The 19,754-nt window shown below is 49.0% G+C and overlaps 1 protein-coding gene across 1 annotated transcript; it reads left to right on the top strand.

Moving 5' to 3' along the window:
* Positions 1–350: 350 nt before the first annotated feature.
* On the top strand, positions 351–5,904 carry Nkx6-1 (NK6 homeobox 1). Its single transcript, XM_021211001.1, has 3 exons — positions 351–1,520; positions 3,053–3,225; positions 5,447–5,904. The coding sequence occupies exons 1-3, from the start codon at positions 848–850 to the stop codon at positions 5,696–5,698; spliced, it is 1,098 nt and encodes a 365-aa protein (XP_021066660.1). The 5' UTR covers positions 351–847; the 3' UTR covers positions 5,699–5,904.
* Positions 5,905–19,754: the final 13,850 nt, after the last annotated feature.

Here is a 19,754-nt window from a genome sequence, read left to right as displayed (position 1 = left end):
AATGCCAGAGAGGGGAGAGAAAGGCGGAGAGTGAGAGGAAGAGAGGGCGCCAGGGGGTGGGGCGGGGGTCTCCTGGCCGGTTTGCAGAAGCAGACAGACGATCGGAACCGGCCCGTCAGACTTTTTCCATACTTAGGTTTATTTTCTTTTATCCTTTTCGATCCGGCTAGTCCGACGCCGCGTGGCCCGGAGGGGAAGTAGGCTCGTGGGCGCGCCAAGTCCCCAGCCGCCGGAGCGGTGCCACTGCCCTTTCTGGCGCAGTAACGCCGGGCCCGAGGCAGTGGCGGACGCGATACCCGCGCCGGCCGTTTGCGCTCCGACCCCCAGGCGAGTGGTGAGTGCGACTCAGCTGCGCGGCCGCCCGGAGCGCGGAGCGTCCGAGCGAGATCAGAGGCGCGCACCGGGCGGAACGCGGCCCGCTTTGAAGCTCCCCTAGGCGAGCGAGCCGGCCCCCGCTCTCCTACATCAAAGCGAACGCTCTGCGCTTCCCAACCTTGTTGCAAACTCTCTGGGCCCGCTGCCGGGTACGTCTTGCTGATTTCCCGCGGGGGTGAAGAAGATGAGAAGCAGAGCGCTCTGAGCCGGGAACGAGGGACCAGCGCCCGGGATCGAATCCCGGACTCCCGGAACCGAGGAAGCGCTGAGCCCACCCGCGCCCCAGCCGCCCTCGCCCGCCGCCGCCTCCTGCGGAGCGTTTGGACATTTCTGCTGCGCAGCTCGCAGCGCAGCTCCCGGAGCTTGTGGCCGAGCCACACTTCGCTTGCGCGCGTCCCCGGCACCTCGGGCTCTCCCGAGCCCCGGCGGGGCCACCGACCTGCGTAGCTGCGGGTTCGGGTCTGGCTGTGGGATGTTAGCTGTGGGGGCGATGGAGGGCCCTCGGCAGAGCGCGTTCCTGCTCAGCAGCCCGCCCCTGGCCGCCCTGCACAGCATGGCCGAGATGAAGACCCCGCTCTACCCCGCCGCTTATCCCCCCCTGCCCACCGGGCCCCCCTCCTCCTCCTCCTCGTCCTCCTCGTCCTCGTCGCCCTCCCCACCTTTGGGCGCACACAACCCGGGCGGCTTGAAGCCCCCGGCCGCGGGGGGCCTCTCGTCCCTGGGCAGTCCCCCGCAGCAGCTTTCGGCGGCCACCCCGCACGGCATCAACGACATCCTGAGCAGGCCCTCTATGCCAGTGGCCTCAGGGGCCGCCCTGCCCTCCGCCTCGCCCTCGGGGTCTTCTTCCTCCTCCTCCTCGTCCGCCTCCGCCACCTCGGCCTCTGCGGCGGCAGCCGCCGCCGCTGCTGCTGCCGCCGCTGCCGCCTCGTCGCCCGCTGGGCTGCTGGCCGGCCTGCCCCGCTTCAGCAGCCTGAGTCCTCCGCCACCGCCGCCCGGGATCTACTTTAGCCCCAGCGCCGCGGCCGTGGCCGCCGTGGGCCGGTACCCCAAGCCCCTGGCCGAGCTTCCCGGTCGGACGCCCATCTTCTGGCCCGGAGTGATGCAGAGTCCGCCGTGGAGGGACGCGCGCCTTGCCTGTACCCCCCGTGAGTACTATGGGAGGGGAGGGTAGATCCCTGCCTTCTAAGTCTGCTCTCGGGTCGTGAAGGCCACAGTGCCCTCAGGTCGGTCAGTCTCCTGGCTGCCACACTAGTTTGGAAGTTCCGGGACAGCACGCTGTTGGCTGGGCCCGGGCAGGCGAGCGAGGGACTCGCGCTTTCCTGGGCTCGCCGAGGCTCAGGCAGGCCTGGGCTCCACCAACGAGCATGCCTATGGACAGAACACAGTGCAGCAAGCGAGCTTCTGTCTGGGCTGTTCCTGAACCTGGCCAGCTCTGGGTCTGACAGATGGAAAGCGGGAAAAGGCGTCGGCACCCCTTCCTTTCTGGCTCTTTCCTGTCATGCCCGTTCCTTCAGTAGCCTGACCCTTGTTTTCCGAGGGTAGGCAAGGCAGCTGGCTATCTACCTCCTCGAGAAAAGCAGACTTTTGCTTGCACACACCCTCCCTGGTTGTCTCCAGCTCACCTCATCTCCCAGCTCCCTTACCCATTCCCAGTGGCACTTGTCCAGAATGACCTGTGCCAGCGGTTCCCAGAACTAGGCCATTGTCATTGATGGACCCGGGTTTTCCCTACTCCTGGATCCCAGGGTCCTGGGTACTGAAGGGGCATTGGCACTCAACAGACGATCTCAAGAGAGGATATGATGAGAAATATACATGTGACAGGACACAGACCAGTAAAATGTAGCCCCCAAACATTCTGGGTCAATTCAGCCGTCCCAAGGTCTGGACAGACAATTCTGGCTAGTGAGTCACAGCTCCTAGAAGGCTCCTTCCTCCCCTCCCCTGAGGTGGCGTCCAGGGCCCGGCTCAACTCTGTTCTTTGCTGATGACCAAGTCCCTGAAGTCAGTCCAGGTTCTCTGCACCTCCTTGCCCGAGATTTAGCAGCAGTAACTTGTCTAAAGGGAAACTATGTCCGGTCCTACGTGGGAAGGCGACTCCTCAGAGCTATTGAGATGTCTGAGAGACACTATTGTATCGTTGATGTAGGGATTGCCAGACCTGGGTCTCCTCTGGTCTCTTTCTCCAGCCCGTAATGGCCTCAGACTTTAAGAGTTAGGTCCTAAAGTGCTCAAAACACAGGGAGCCCTTTATTGCTCAGCACAGATTAGGGAAGTTGCCAAGGAAAACAAAACAAAATATAAAATTTAAAAAGTTAGTTTACCTTCACACCGAACCACTTATCTGCTCAGGGACTGAAATGGGAGGCGAGAGTAGCCTTTCTCATGCCCTCCTGCTTAGTTAAGGAGGGTTTCTGCCCTGTATTCTTCAGCTGTGGCCTCCCTAGCCACTGGCACGGTGGTTAAGCACAAAGTATTTACTGCTACCCCAACCATACCTTGGTCGGAGAAAAGTAGCTGGCAAAAGGTAGGGCAGGGTGGCACAGGCCACAGATCAAGGATTGCTGCTCTTTTGCTAAAAAAAGTACAAAGTACAGTTTTGCTAATTCGCCCCCCTCCCGCCTCCCGTGGAGCACTGTAACGGGTTGTTTCTTCCTCTTGTTATCGGTCCTCTCAGATCAAGGATCCATTTTGTTGGACAAAGATGGGAAGAGAAAACACACCAGACCCACGTTCTCTGGCCAGCAAATCTTCGCCCTGGAAAAGACTTTCGAACAAACGAAGTACTTGGCAGGGCCAGAGAGAGCACGCTTGGCCTATTCTCTGGGGATGACGGAGAGTCAGGTCAAGGTGAGTGGACCTTTGACACCTCCCAGGATGACTTCCTCCTCACGTGCACGCGCGCACGCGCGCGTTGATGCACACGCGTCTGAGTCAGTATTTTTCCCCTTACTAAACTAACAAACTGGACTGAGGTGGGTGGGAGTGCGCACCGAGGATCCTGGGGAGAAGTGGGGAGCTGGGAGAGAGTTAGGGGTTGCCCAGGCCCTGGAGTCTTTTGGAGACAAACTATTGGTGAACAAAAGATATCAAGTCCCCGCCTTAGAAATTAAGCTAATCTAGACAGCAGCCTGTGCTGGGAAAACGCGCCTTTATCAGAGAATAAAAGCATTAAGGAATATCTCGGAGAACAGATCGAGCCGATTAGAAAGCTCGATTTGCTTTATTTGTAAAGACACTCAAGCCATTGTTTGTCAATTCAGGCCCTATTAGATATAAAATTTCTTATCCGGGATCAGCAGTACAGCGCTTCTATAGTAATTTGTAGATAAAAAAAAAAAAAAAAAAAAGAAATGAATTCAGCGGAACTTAACACCGATAAAACTGGCTTTTGGCTCAGATAAAGATGATTATTTTGGAATAGTAATTTTCCAAATGAGCCGACAAGATTATTAGTGTATTGAATAAGATTGAATTCCGTTTAAAGCAAGTTTATCCGCAAAATTAAGATACTTCAGCTTATGACAACAATAATTAAGCTGTCACTTTGCCTATAATTGAGTTGTATAGTGCATTTCTAGGGAAACCAGATTTTAGAAATCTGCCCCTGAAAATTAGACTGAGCCAGCTGGGTGAATTCAGTACATTGGTTTCCTAGTTTTCTCTGTTCTCTTTTGTCTTCTCTCTCTCTCTCTCTCTCTCTCTCTCTCTCTCTCTCTCTCTCTCCCTCCCTCCCTCCCTCCCTCCCTCCCTCCCTCCCTCTCTCTCTCTCTCTCTCTCTCTCTCTCTCTCTCTCTCTCTCTGCATGGGGGGGTGTCTGCTTTCTTTAGTTATATTGTTGCTCATTAAGGAATGATATCATTAAATCTTCCACTGTGGGTTTACCTTCTTGCTAGCCAAGCGGCACACAATATATTTCAGCTGAGGTTTTTCATACGGCATTAGAAAACGATCACATTCAACATTATTTTTGCGGTGGGTGGCTAGAGAGTCTACCGCCTTAATCTGAGGGTGTCCATTTGTCATCATAAATATGTCCGTATGGCTAGAAGTGAATTATTACAGCAATATAAAGAAAATCACTTTCTTAACAATTCTGATTCTCCGGATAAAATACACAACAGATGAGAGGCATAAAAGGAGGGAAATTCAACATCTTCAGAAAGATGGTTATTTATGGCAATTCTTCAGATTAAAATGCATGTGTCAGACCCATGTCAAAAATCATGAACAGGTTGAACATATCTGTATTTCAAATAAATGTCTTAGGCAGCAGCAACATGCCGCTAATGTTTGAAAAAGAACGAGGCAATATTGTAATAGAAAATAAGGCAACTCGGAAACTTTTCTATTTAAAAACAGCAGATGGTGATGTTTCAACTTTGGTTTTATGAGTAACCTTGAGGGTGGAGAAAGACGGTCAAAGCATCTTTCCCACCATCACGATAATTCTGGCTGAGCTCTTAAATATTTTCATGCCTCTGCGATTGTTGCTACGGGTGAATTGAAGTTTTCATTATATCCAGAAAACTTCAGACCCCACACACCTTAAGTTTGGTGGAAAGGAGAGGCGAATTTACCAGCAAAGGATTCAGGCCTGAAATAAGTAAACAGCCAAGTGTCCAAGAGTGAGAAACAGGGTGGAGAGAACCGCCTTTAATGCTGAGACTTTCTGTACAAATCACAGCACACTGTAGTTGTAGTTGTTTAAAACTTCTTCATCTATGGATACAATCAAGGACTAAAAAATCACTACTACGGGAAAACTAAGCTAGTTTTTCTTTCTAGTTGGGACCTAGGAAAAGCAAACATATTTTTAAGGAAACTTGTGCCAAGTCTTGTTCTCACCCTTTCGGAGAAATGGTTTGCCGATGGCCTCTGTGAGCCTGTGTTCCTATCGCTATAGCAACGGCGGTGGGTTAGTGAGGCAGTTAGACTGACTTTGACGCCTGGACCCGGGAGGCCCGGGAGGGATTGTGGCGAGGCTGGGGCCCGGGTCTTCCAGCACTCAACTCCTCCCGGCCCTGCCTCTCTCCTCCCCTCCCCTTCCCATCCCTCTCTCCACCCTCAGGTCTGGTTCCAGAACCGCAGGACCAAGTGGAGAAAGAAGCACGCAGCGGAGATGGCCACGGCCAAGAAGAAGCAGGACTCGGAGACCGAGCGGCTCAAGGGGACTTCGGAGAACGAGGAGGATGACGATGATTACAACAAGCCTCTGGACCCGAACTCCGACGACGAGAAAATCACTCAGCTGCTGAAAAAGCACAAATCGAGCGGTGGCAGCCTCCTGCTGCACGCGTCGGAGGCCGAGGGCTCGTCCTGAGTACCGCCAGTACTGCGGGGATCGCGACCGCGTCCCACAGCTGGTCCCCCTGGCCCCCAGTACCCTGGCTGCTCGCCGGGCCTTTACTATTTTCTAAGATGTACATATCTATTTTTTTAACCTAGAAATTGTGGCGGGTCGGGTGCGGGTCGGTAGGACGGCGCGTTGATGAGAAAAGGAGCCCGCCAAGCGCATTGCTCAAACAAACAAACAAAAAAAACAACAACAACAAAAACAAAACCCTCAGCCGAACCCGCATCCCCGCGGCTCCCCAGGACCCTTCCCACCCGCGACGTCAGGCGTCCCCCATCCACGCTCGGTCCCTTGCTCTGCGGTCCCTGAGCACCTAGCTGTGTTTCCAAAAGGTATAGGCCACCGCCTGGTGGGAATCTCCGAGCCACAGAGGGCAGCTGCCACCTAGGGAGAAAGGGACGCTCTCCCTCCCCCACAACTGCTCTGCCGACCAAGTAACCTGTTGAAGGCTCTATGTAAATAAATCGTGAGTCACACTGACTAGAAGTTACTTTATTGTGAATATTTAAAATGTAAAATGCTTTTTGGAATTTCATATAAAGAGATGGACCTTTACTCTCGTTGGTTTAAGGTATTCACACCACTTGGCCGCCTTTCGTGTTAACTTGAAAATCTTAGAAAACAATGTCATCGCTCTCCTCAGACACCTCCCGACTCGCTCCTCTTTCGGTTCTGGATCTTTCCGAACCGCTTTTTCCCGTCACCAATTCTTGCTGGGCTTTCAGATCTTGCTGGGCCCCAGGGCAGGCCCAGGCCCCCACCTTCCGTCCCGCCCCGGGACTTGCAGTCTGAGATCCTGGAACCCGCGAGCTTCTTACACCAGCCTTTGGGTTCCCCTCCGAATTTGCACAGTCGTTTGTTGCTATTTATTAGTGATTAAAAAAAAATCTTGGGGAGGGAAGGGCTACAATATCTTGTATTTAATTTAACTCCTTTCTGATAAAAATGCGTGTTAAAAGTAGATGGTGGGAATTGTTACAAGCGCTCCGGGTCAGAACATAAAAGTTCCACTTAGTTGCTGTAATTGAGTTCAAAGTGTTTTGTATAATAAGAATACTATAGAATATGTAAATTGTTTTTCTTTTTAAGCTAATAACGGTGATATATTAGCCTCTTTAACATTTATTAATTTATACGAGGAATTCGGTTTGTAAAGAAAAGGCAGCCCCTTTGCGAGACCCATGAAATGTAATGCACTTTCTGTTTCAAAGGATAAATCTAATTAAAAACAGCAACAAAAATAATAGTTTGAAGACGTCTGTTGCCTTGAATGAATACTTACAGGTCACCTGGCCTCATCAGAGATCTCAAATAAAAATCAAGAGCACAAAGTGTTAGATCGGCTTCCTGAGTGAAATAGCTGTTGCTGCTCTCCTCCTCCTCCTCCTCCTCCTCCTCCTCCTCCTCCTCCTCCTCCTCCTCCCCCCTCCTCCTCCTCTTCATTTACATCATCTATTTGGAGGAATCACCCCTATCCCCCCTGGCGCGGCGGGAAGAACAGACAGCCGCCCTCTCAGTACTGGGACTATCTAGTGGGAGCTTTACTGTCTCTCCTAAATTTTTCCCGAGTTCCCTCCCCTCCCCCACCCCATGCCAAGAAGCCCCTGAGGAACTTAAGAAGACCTCATCTGGGGCAACCCCTAATTTGATTAACTTAGGGGAAGGAGGGAGCTGGGAGCGGTCCCTCTGCATTTGAGATGAGCATTTTTATCTACAGTCACCTAGCGAATTGCAGAACAGTCAGGAACCCCAGATTTGCCCAGCGCACAATGAAGGGAAAGAAAGCTTATTTTAGGTGACCTGGCAGCCTTTTGTATTACAGACACAGTGACCTGAGCTTTTCCAATGAGAGTGTGGTGCATGCGTTTGTTTGTTTGTTTGTTTGTTTGTGTGTGTGTGTGTGTGTGTGTGTGTGTGGTGCGGGTGTGTGTGTAGGTTACCGCCTTGGTTTTTTTTGGGGGGGGGCATAATGAATTTTTTGCTTTGCTTTCAGACATTCAATTATAGGTCCAAGGATACACATTTTTTCCCTTAGTGGTGCAGTTAATGAGACAGATCAGTGGAACCTCTGTATGGAAACTGTTTAGAACTGAGAATTCTTATTTTAAAAAGTCCCCCCCTTTTAATTGGAGTGGCTAATGGAATTCTCATGGTGCATATTCCTGATGGCCTGGTTCATCAGGAAAGAAGGAAACCACCTCCTTCCATTGTCTCCAGTTTGCAAAGTTCTCCAGAAGTTTCCAATCCATTTTAGTTTCTGTGTTCTTAGCACAACTGAGGCATTTGTCCTATGGAGAGGCAGTGGATTGTTAAGAACAGTTTACTCTGCTGGAGCCACAGAAGCTTAATCCTAACTGTGGACAAGCAAGAACACCGCCCACCCCATTCAGTATTTCTTCCTTCTCTCTCCCCTCTCTTTTCAGTATTTCTTCCTTCTGCCTGTCAGATTCTTTCCCTCCTCCTGGGTCCATTTCTCCTCTCTCTCTCTCTCTCTCTCTCTCTCTCTTTCTCTCTCTCTCTCTCCTTTCATTCTTTCTCTTTTGAGAAAGTGAACAAGGTTGCTATCTTGCAACTACACTTTATTGCAACAAATAAAACTCCTTTCCCCACTTTACCCTTGTCAACTTTTAACCTCTCTGCTGCCCTTTGAGAAGGCCAGGAAACAAAAGGAAGAAAAATTCACACTACAATGAAAAACATTGTTTCTGAATAAGGATAATAACAACCACCCACAGCAAGAGAGGGGAAGAAGACAGCTGAGGTAAGGGGGGGGGGCGTCATAGAAAACTTCTGAGTAAGGCGGAATTGTGAGTGAATCATCTAGAGGCTGACAGTGTTTATTTCAGGTTAGATGTGTGGAGAGGGGCCTGCCACACACCCTTTAGAAAGCATTCTCTCATTCTAGGCCCTTAAGACGGGAAGACGGGGTTGAGGGTGGGCCATGGTGTGGTCACCACTGTGCCCCACCCTGCAGGTTGGCTGTGGTAGCAGAGTTTCTGTAGGGGGCAGCCCAGGCTCTGGGGCCAGGCCCCACAGGCATCCGCTCTCTTTTTCCAGTTGACTGCAACAGTGACTGGAGGTTTCCAGTTAATTTACTTCCATCCCAAACTCCAGCTGGCCACCAGTTACTGCTGGCCCCTTACAGCTGGTAGGAAGGGAGGCGTGGGTGGGAGGATGCCTCCTCTATCTCCCTTTGTCTTGGTTGGTTTGGTTTCTCTCTTTGCAAAATGATCAGTTCTTTCTAAAAGTTAGCCTGGTGGGGAAGCCAAGGAAGCTGGTTCCTGCAAAGCAGCCAAGGGAAAGAATCATTTGGGGGTGGTGTTGTCGTTATTGTCATTATCGTCATTGTTGTCGTTTTTGTTTCATCTTGGCTAAAAATTGTCATGGCCTTAACAACCATAAAGATCTGATAAAGCTAGAGGGTCATGATTGAAAGTTAAAAAAAAAGTCACAAGCGACTTGACAGATCACTACTTTTATTAGTGTAAAAAAAAAAAAAGAATAGCAGGTGTGTGTGTGTGTGTGTGTGTGTGTGTGTGTGTGTGTGTGTGTGAAATGTAGGACACAGAGTTTCCATGCTTGTTCTGTGTGTTTCGTTCCCTAATAAGGAAGTTAATTTGGAGGCTTCTAGAGGGCTGGGGACAGAATGTCTGAAGGAACAAGCCATTCTGGACTCACCCATCATGCTCAGTCCTCTTGCGCACAAGCTCTATTTTCCTACCTAGTGATTAAATTCCCCTTTGGTACACACTCAGGATTCTGAAGCCAAGCCAGCTTTACTACCAGAAGCTGGAGGTGGGGGGTATTGGGTGTTTCCAAGCTTGTGAACATTTTAATCCACTTTTCCCTTCTTGAGGACAGTGGGAAGAGAGAGGACTCAAAGTGCAGGCAGCGTGTTCTGGAAGGCCCTGCTCTTGGACACACTGTATGTCCTATGTCACGGAGACTGGAGACTAAGGATGCAGTCTGAAGTCATGAGAATGGTATTAAGCCAGCACTAACTTGGGGAGGTATCCCTCCCTTAAAATTGGTGTATGCTTGCACACACACACACACACACACACACACACACACACACACACACACACGGGGGGGGGNGAGAGAGAGAGAGAGAGAGAGAGAGAGAGAGAGAGAGAGAGAGAGAGAGAGAGAGAGAAGAGAAGAGAAGAGATGAGAAATTCCACTTGGGAACTCCTAGCACTGAATAGCTTAAAGGGACAGTGGCTCCTTTGTTACTCCTCAACAATGGGCTGCTGTAACAACAAGAGAGGTGAGTGCTGATTCCATCTATAAACTCGATTTTAGGCTAATTTGAAGAGCTTTCTCTATTTTCAACATCCCTCCCCCTTTACCACACACACACACACACACACACACACACTTGCAAAGAATTCTCCTCGCCCAGATCTTCAGTACCCTCCCCCCATTTTCCTCAGGAAAGTATTATTTTATTCTGAAGCCTTTAGAAGGCTACTTCAGGGGGCAGTGTGTCTTTACTTCCCTCCTGCTGTCCCCCTCTTTTCCTCCCCCTTCAAGGGGCAGTGCATCCTCCCTGGTAAGATGCTTGTCTTCCCACCCCCCTTTCCCCTCTGCCTCCCCTTGTTTGTACCCCCTTCTCTTCCCCCAGTCTCCTTTCTTTCTTTTGCTTTCCTCCCCATTTCCCCTCTCCTCTCTTTTCTAGTCCCCCCTCCCCTTTCTTCCCTTCTCTTCCAGACTCTCTCCTGCTGGACTCAAACTGCAGATTCTCCTGTCCTTCCTCATAAGTGCTGGGATTGTGGCCCCAGGCCACTACACCCAACTAGACCCTCTTAGAACACAGTGCCATCCCCACTCCATTAATTTATTAGTGGAAAGTTAATGGAGAGAAGGGAGGTGTGACCCGGCATGACTGGCTGAAGGGTCAGGTGGCATTTCCCTGAAACTGGCTTGGAGTGCCACAAACTGGAGAATCAATCTTGGTGCCTGAGTTCATTCTCTGGTCTTCCTTTCCCATCCAACCCCAGCGACTGGAAGATGAGCTGTCTTTGATGTACATCACTTGTTCTGAGGCTCCTGAAGGGAACACTCACTGTGTTTGGTATCTACTGAAGCCAACCTGAAGTAGAGCCTCTTTTATTGCCACAAAGTCTGCTTTGCATGATAAGGACTGGTTCAGATGGGGATACATTCAAAGACAGAGTCCTTCTTCTTTGTGCAGTGTAGCAGGTGTATATTACTGCTATAGACTCTATCATATACAGGATTCCTAGCACTTCTATAATGCTACTGCCTTCCTCTTCCTGGGGGGGGGGCAGCCTAAAGAAATGTTGAGGCATTGTTATACTATTTGGCAGATTCTTAAAATTCAGGAAGGAAGCCAGTGAACAACTTCCTTTCGTCTCTGTGCACAGATTTGTGTTTGGTCAGGATACATAAATTATGGAAAAAAAGTCAGGTTTTAGGGGACACATTTTCTCACATTACACACAGAAAGTTAAGGTCTCTGGAAGAGCACCCATTCGCTTAACTATTACCACCATGTGTAGACGCAAGCACAGTGCATAGGGCACAGTCATTTTCAAGCATACAAAGCCCTGTGAGGAGACCCATTCCTCTAATGGACCCTCACACTGGCGCAGTTGCAGTCTTCTCTCCTATAGCCAATTGCAGGGTTGGCCTCCATACTTGGCAGTACGGTTAAGCGGTTAAGCTCTTGAAAATAATTTTGTGAGCTCACTCTTCCCCAGGGAAGCGCCCTCCTCCCCATGACATTGACTTGCTCCAGGAGGACTTGGTAACTTTTCTCTCCAAATCCAACGATCTCAAGAGAATGAGCAGGCCTGAGACATTTTTTATATTGGCCACAATCACAAGATCATACAGTGTATGAAAACCAGGCTTGGGCTAAATCTTCTGACCATGATTGGCTGGACAGCATTGTTTAAATTGTAGACCCCTTCTCCGGGACCTCAGTGTCCTTGGCTGTACAATGGGGATGCTGATTGCCCTCTCCACGTTGTTGGGATAATGGAGCATATCAGTTCACGTGAGGTTTGCAGAACAGAGCTTGACACAAGGTTAGGAGGTCAATCACTCAAAGTCACCAACCTCATCGCCAGAAGCAGCTGCCGTAGCCCCAGGAACTGTCTCATCCAAGGTTACTTATAGTTCTAAGGCAAAAGAGTTACTCGGTCCAGGAAAAATCATGATGCGGAAGAGAAGACAGTTTTAAGGGCAAGGTTTTGTTTTCCCTCATGTAAAATTTAAAGGGCAGCTAGCTGAGGTGTCCTAAAAGTATTCCCCCACAAAAAACTCTGGATTAGTCCTTCCTTTAAAAAGCAGAGCCTTGTTACCCTGGTCCTGGATGAGGGTTTCCAGTGACTGAAGGGTACAGCTCCATCTGTTTCTCTCCCTTTGATCCCTGCCCTGAGGATGTCAGTGGCCTCTCCTTCTTAATCAAGCATGGTCAGAAGTGGGAAGGCTTATGCCAGGACTTCATGTAGTTTAGCCTGCTTCTGCCTGCTTCTTCCTAGTGCTGGGAATACAGTCCAGCACCACACATTGGTTTATACAGTGCTGAGAATCAAACCCAGGGGCTTCCTGCCTGGCATTCTCTGCCAGCTGAGTCATGGCTGCCGCCCAGAGATAAGTCCTGCTCAGTCTTAATTATCAAGGAGTGTAGGTGGAGGCAGACTCTCTAGCTCAGGGACACTCAACATCTTGATGGCAACCTTCCTTGAGTTCCTGAGTCAGAATCACCAGCTTTCCTGGATTCCTGACCTACAGACAGTACACCAGATAATGAAGGTTTATTGTTTTAATCCATTAACTTCAGGGATAATTTGTTATATAGCAGAGATAACTAACATATTTATCTTTGTCCTTTAAGAGAAGACCCTGGGCCTCATGACCACTTCACGCTGGTTGAACACACTGAAGGAAAAAAAAAAAAAAGGTGTTGCTTAATGTCACTAGAGCAACATTAGAGCCCTGGGGATCTTCATTTCCATTTCTCCATTTTTAGGGAAAAAAAAAGAAAAAAAGATTTATTTCTTTTATGGATATGTGTGTGTGAGCGTGAGTGTATGTGTAAGTGTGCAATGGCCAGAAGATGGCATCTGATCCTCTGGAACTGGAGTGGGTTGTGAGCCACCTGATGTGGGTGCTGGGAACCAAACCGGACCCTTGGCTAGAACAGCAAGTTCTTACCTTCTGCACCAGCCCTCCAGCCCTGGAACCTAATCCAGAAAAGTCAGTGACCACTCCCCCTTTTTTCTTTGTCCTCCTAATATTAGAGGGACTTCACAATGTTGCAAAGCTCAACTACATGACTTGCTGCAATATTGTATGCAGTTTGACTACATGTAGGATATCTTATTTCCATCATGAAATCTCAGGCTAGAAAGAAACAGACTGGCTGTGTGGGTTTGTATTGGTTCTCACCATAAGTAAAGACATAATTCCACTTTTCCTTTGCTTGGTTAGATTCTGGGAGTCTCTGTCTCTGGCTTTGTGTCTCTGTCTCTGTCTCTCTCAGTCTCTCTGTCTCTGTCTTTGTCTCTGTCTCTGTCTCTCTATGAAATTAATCTGACTTCTGAGTTGGGGCTCCCTTACCTTGCCTTTGGTAACCAGGGCTATGGGCCTTTCTAGGGTATGGGTGTCAATGATGTGAGAGGGGATGGGGCTTGTGCTGAAGTTGCTGAGGCCTCCTGAGAAGGCATGAGGGAGGGAGCAGCCAAGTCATAGGAATACAGAAGACCTAGGTGTGAGCAGAACCAAATATTAGCAACAGAAGGTCCTATAGATGCTTCCTCATTCTATATGAATATTAACTCGTTGGTTACCAAAGCTGGTGAGCAGAAGGCTCTTATTGATCTGTCCTACTTTGTAATTTTTTTAAGTGTAAAATTAAAAAACAAATTCTTGCAATGTGGTCCAAGCAAGACTGAACCTCATGATTCCTCTGCTTCAGCCTCCCAAGGGGTAAGATCACCAGCAGGTGCCATTATGTCTAGCTCATATATGCTACATTTACACTTCTCTTCCAACAGAACAAACAGAGAGAAATCAAGGACCATGAGAAGAGCAAATGCAGGCAAGCTGCAGGCAAAGACTTGGCCTTCATTTCTTCAGGGGTAAGAAGCAGTTGCCCAGGGAGTTTGACAAAGACGTTTATAAATTTTTTTAAAAAGGGGGTTTAGAGAGGTAAATATGAAATCAGCACACAGTTGTGAACCTCCATTGGACAGACTGCAAGACAGAAGTGGACACAGTCAGGGCTTTTGCCTTCAGCATACTTAAGGTGACTGACGGCCATGGACTCCTGTACCCCATGAAAGGAGCTTGGTTACTTCCAGGTGGATATGTTTTTATTTTTCCTTATTCAGTTTACCTGTGTGTTATCTCACTAGGGACACAAATGTGCCTCAGGTAGACCAGAAAGAGCAGTCGATAGTATCTTGGATGCCGCTGTAGCATCAGGTACCCCTTGGAAAACACAAACCTTATATATGCATATATATATATATTTTTTTTTTTTTTTCAAGACAGGGTTTCTCTGTATAGCTCTGGCTGTCCTGGAACTCACTCTGTAGACCAGGCTGGCCTCAAACTCAGAAATCTGCCTGCCTCTGCCTTCCAAGTGCTGGGATTAAAGGTGTGTGCCACCTCTGCCTGGGTTCAAAGAACATATCTTGATTTAACACACACACACACACACACATATACACAGATAAAAAGAAGCCATAAGGAATGTTGAATTCTCTCAAAGGCTTTAAAGAAAGTGAAATAAACTTTAATATAGCTCTCATTCCTCCCACCCTGGAAAGGAAGTAATTTTCAGACTATTGGAATCTTTTCTACAGTTTGTTATATTTATAAATAGCAGTCAAGGGACTGGAGAGATGGCTCAGTGGTTAAGAGTGCTCTTCCAGAGGTCCTAAGGTCAATTCCCAGCAACCACATGGTGGCTTATAACCATCTGTACTAGGATCTGCTGCCCTCTTCTGGTGTGTCTGAAGACAGTGACAGTATACTCACATACATAAAATAAATGAATAAATCTCAAAAAAAAAAAAAAAAAAAAACCCCAAAAAACAGTCAAGTTGTTGCCAGCATAGTCTCTCTGGAGGCCTGGGGACAGATGCTGGGTCTCTTGGAGACTCTTATTCCAGGGAACAGAGAGCTGAGGAGGCTCTGTGGCATCCAGTGGGAGGCCACAGCTCTAGAAGGTTCTTCTGGTATAAGACTGGGGAAGAAAATGTGCCAAATTTGGGGGCTGTTGGACCCTTTGACTTTAGACAAAAGAAACACATACAATCAGAAGTAATCTGAAATACATGGCAAGGGAAGGTAGAAAAACAAACAAACAAACACCCAGGGAGCTGTTCCTGTTATCCCCAGCTGCCAGGAAAGAGGACCTGGCATCTCCCCTAGGCTTAAGTCCTTCCTGCCTCTGCACTTCCTCGTGTTCATGGTGCCATTGTGAGTTCAACTCTGAAAAGCCAAGGGCAGGGCAAGCACTCCTGTGTAGGATGGGTTTGGAAGCTGGACTCCCTCTAAGGGATTCTGGACAGTAGGTGGGGTCCACAGGGTGTCACTAAGGCCATGCAGGACACCTTATTTAGGGCGATGCCCTTACCTAGAGGGAGGTAGCACCTGCTAGCAAAGGGAGCAGAGACAACCATCAGAGTTCCAGATCGGGCAGAGAACGCCTGCCTTCCTCCACTCCCCTCAAGGGCCAGAAAAGTCTGCACCGGTCTCTTACCTGTCCTGCTTTGAATATTCTCTCATTTGAACTGACCTTACAGAGGGGGTGTTCAGTTCCCAAGTGGTAGGTGACAACTCACACTTCCTTCTCTGGCCCCAGTATGCTTTCTGTCACATCCTCTCTTGAGCCTAGCCCAACCAAGTCTGGGATTCAGAGCGTTGGTGGCCTCTCCTGGGTCTAGTTCCCTGGTGCCTAGGGTGTCCTCTCTTTCCAGACCATTTGGTCAGTGTGATGGCAGGCTTGTCTGAGGTCGGCTGCATCGACTGCTGCCAATAGCCCACACCCAATCTGGGCTTCCTGCCCCAGAACAAGGAATAAGATTCAAAAAGCAAAGGCCTCTCCCAGCTCCAACCTAGCCTTGGCACTATCTATTCTAGGTGTTGCTCAATACAGAGCCCCATCTGGCACCTGGCTGCATGGCTTCACAGAAAAGAGGGGTTCGGATGGCCTAGTGCTGGGTACAGTAAATCACCTTCCCTGGTTTAGCCTTATCGCCCTACACCCACCACCATCAACCCCGCGCTCACTCCCTTTGGATTCGGGGTGCGCCCCCTGCAGGCCTGGAGGACAGCGCAGTCACCTGGATCTGCAGCCCTCTAGCCCCTGCTGCGCACATCGAGGGTGTCCACGCTTTTAATTCGAGACCTAGAGCTATTTCGCACCCTCGACACAGCCAGTGCCCACGCCATCGTCCCTGACTGTCTCCGGGAAGGTTTAGTGCCCGGGAGCTTCTCAAGGTGGCGCAGCTTTGGCTTGGGGATCACTGCTGCGGATCTTCACCTAAGCAGATCCCAGCTGGTGTTCTCCGAGCTGCTGAGACGACACAAGACACAAGACTCCGCGGTCCCTTTCTCGAGGAGTTTCTAGCCCCTCCCCCCCCCCCCCCCCCGTTCCATACTGGGTAGTGTAGGCGAGCTCAGCTAAACTGCATCCTATGGTTTCTCACGTCGTACGTGACACAGTTAGAGGAGTGTGTACACATAACACACGTGTTAATTCGTACCCCGCCGGGTCCTTTCCTCTCCTCCGCAGCTCCCACCAGGTTTGTTCTAGAACAGATGCATGTTGCTCGCGAGATCCACCAGCTGTCGCGAACATAAGTTACAAATCTCCGCGAGGGACAAAAACATCTGCTCGGAGGGATTGGGACTCCAGGCGTTCGGTGTCCTGCAAGAACGCGCCACACCTTGGGGGCTGGAGTCGCGGGTGCCTTCGTCAAGCCCTGCGGCACCGGCCTTGGTGCTCAACCTCACCCTTTCTTCTGGGTTCAGGAGGAGAATTTGGCCTTCCACTCTCGTTTTTCCGGCATTCGATGTGAGATGTGACCATTAGCCTCTGTGGCTGTAGCGGATGCAGCTGGCTGGCGCGGGCGGAAGGGTACCGAGCGGTGGCGGTGGCGGTGGCGCGCAGTCTGCCTCCCCACCTGGGAAACCCACGAGCCCAGTCTGAGAGCCCGAGGAGTCTGGGCGGCCTTCAATTTTCAATCAATTAAATGTCGTTTATTTTTGTTTATTTTAGGTAGGGCGGGTCTGTAGTGAGGATACAATAGGATGCACACCATGCAGGCGTTTGCAGTCGGGAGGGACTTTACCTAGACTCTCTCACCTTCAGGGCTGGGATCCACAGTGGCTGGAGCCAAAAGTCATCACATTCAATGACAAAGTCTAAATTGGTGGCTTCTCGCTTAGAAGTTTGGGATGCTATTCCTCGGGAAAGCAGTGGTCTTTCCTGTCCTCTTCAAGGCGCATGTAGCCAACTCGAGGTTTGTCAGTTCTGAGGAGAGGTCGCCGCGTATCAAATGCTCATCGTAACTACCTTCGAATTTAATGTGGGTGAGGAACATAGTCGGGGCTCATTTTTCTTTTTCAATTCTCGATTCCACTTACAGTTAACGTTGCTAATGGTTAATAAAATGTGGTTTGCGATCGTAATGTGGGTTCAGCGTGGTCCCAATAAATGTCATAATATGCAAGACAAAAAAAGTACCTTGTGATTGTGCGCCGGACTGTATCACTCCGGGTTTTAGCCTCGGATGCACTAAAATAACCTGTTGACACACACCGAAGTGCATCCCTATAATAACCTCCTCTATCATTTATTAAAACTCTGTCAAGCAGGCCTGTATAATTCATCTCTATGCAAATACATCAATGTCAGGCCATTAGTGTATTGCTCAGGTTTTTATTAAAGTGCATTCTTTTTAATTCAGCCCCGTAAAATACGAGCCCCATTGCTCAAGAATTATAGCAACTATTAGAGTAACATATGGGCAACATGCACTCAGAAGATAGAAAGGCAACAGATAAAGTGGCAGGGTCACACTGCAGAGCAAACACTTAACAAAATGGCGAGAGGTAATAGATTTTGTTTCCTCCAGGGCCGTTGGTGAGAGGGTGTCATGGGCACGGACACCTTCGAAAAGGCAGGCTTGAAGTCTTCCTCTTTTGTATTTTCCTGTTCCAAACCTAGAGCCTGCTGGGAATCAGAATCCTGTGGGCCAGTGAGCCAGGAGCCAGCGGGGCATTAACTTCCCGAACCTTTCTGTGATGTGATCACTTTCTGTTCTTCCTCGCCAGTTCAGCACCCACCAGAGAATACTTCCGTGTTTCTTAAAGCAAAACCCAAACAAACAAACAAACAAACAACCGAACTCCAGATTTCAGTGTCCAGTCTGCAGCAGACACCTGTGCTCTCTAAGCGTCCCTCACTCTGTCCTCTTTAAGGACACTTCTCTAAGGCTAACTTCACAGAGCCGTGCTCCTATAGAGGAGGCCCTGAGATCCCTCTCCCCACCTGCAGCGGCTAGCATTGTGGAAGGAGCAAAAAGAGGCTAAGAGGTCCTCTGAGCCTGTAAATTTCCCTCTTCAGTGTTGAAGGCCCTAGAAGGGGGGTGGGGGAGGGGTCCACGGGAATCAACCATTGCTGAAAAAAAAAAAATGAGGCTGCCTTTTAGTTACCTGCCTCTGCCTGTTTCCCCTCCAGGCTACCACAGGTTTCCCTGGTCAGACCCACCATGTTCAAATTTTGCTAATGGCACAGAGAAGGCACCTGGTCCGAGAGAAATTAGGTTCTTCTACATAATAAGGTCAAAGGAAGGCCTGTGGGTAAGGTTCATCCTCCGCTCTCCTGCTGCGAGGGTGGGACAGGAGGAGGGGAAGATGGTGAGGGAGGGGGCAGAAGAGGGAGAGGAAAAGGGAGATGGAGGGAGAGAGAAAGATCAAGGGATCCACTACAAGTTTCAGTTTTAAAAATTTAAATTGTGATTACAGCAATCCATTTTCAGAGCCCTCCCCACCGATACCCCTCAAACTCAAAACAGAGCACACCCAGGAAATATACAGAGGAGAGTGGGAAAAAACTCGGAAGAACAATCTTCCAGATTTAATGAGAGTCGCCCACACCCTCATCACCCCAGCATGGTAATTGAGCAGATCTATTAACTTGTTACACTAGATTTGTTTAAAGAGACTATTACACAGTCATTTAATCAATTTGTTACACTGGAGGTCCTGACTTATGAGACACTTGCCTTATGATTCCTTAATGACTGAATTAATTTGTTTTAATAAAACCAACATTGTGTACAAGCACATTTCTAGAAATGTAATTTTGGAGCTAGAGCAGTCCAATGCTTCATCCGATTAGACCCTTTCTATGGTTTATCGGAGTCTGTACTTTCTGACATAGCTGTGTGTGTGGAGTATTTTTCTTCTTTATAGCGCCATTAATTTAATATGGATCATTAGTTCTTTATACACATGCATGTTCTGACAAATGTACCCAATGAATAATGCAGCTAATGTGCTTAGGCCCAAATGCATCACATCATAAACAGAGGACTCTGCAAAAGTAACAACAATGAGATAAAGCCCCGCCCGCAGCCTCTGTGGTCATCCTCTGGGTAGCATTCTGAGTTACATTAAAGTCTTGTATTGCAGAACAAGACATGCGTGGCCCCAGGATTATATCAACATCACCAACTGGGCTTAACTATGTAGTGAACACAAATACGTTTATGGTGAATTAAGGTTGTCCTGAGAGCAGACATAAGCCAAGAAAATCGGTTTTGCTCTTGATGGAAACTGACGTGTGTGGAATAAAATGTAAATAAACCGAAAGTCACCAAGAAAAAAGCCCTTGATGTTATTGATTATGTAGAATAATTAGGACGTTACAAATGGTGAGACTCTCCAAATAACTGGCCTTTAAAGCTTCATTTCTACAGGAAGAAATGGCCGAGGATCTGAGACAGCTCTGGAAGAATGGATTGTTGTC

Source organism: Mus pahari, chromosome 13 (genome assembly GCF_900095145.1).
Source record: "Mus pahari chromosome 13, PAHARI_EIJ_v1.1, whole genome shotgun sequence".
Taxonomy (NCBI): domain Eukaryota; kingdom Metazoa; phylum Chordata; class Mammalia; order Rodentia; family Muridae; genus Mus; species Mus pahari.
Note: the sequence above shows the minus strand (reverse complement) of the source record. Positions and strands in the feature narration are given on the sequence as shown.

Excerpts from the sequence above, each read along its gene's own strand:
- Nkx6-1 (XM_021211001.1), top strand. The coding sequence starts at position 848 with ATGTTAGCTGTGGGGGCGATGGAGGGCCCTCGGCAGAGCGCGTTCCTG. Across the intron at positions 1,521-3,052 it reads GCGCCTTGCCTGTACCCCCC|ATCAAGGATCCATTTTGTTG; the intron begins GTGAGTACTATG and ends CGGTCCTCTCAG. Across the intron at positions 3,226-5,446 it reads TGACGGAGAGTCAGGTCAAG|GTCTGGTTCCAGAACCGCAG; the intron begins GTGAGTGGACCT and ends CTCCACCCTCAG.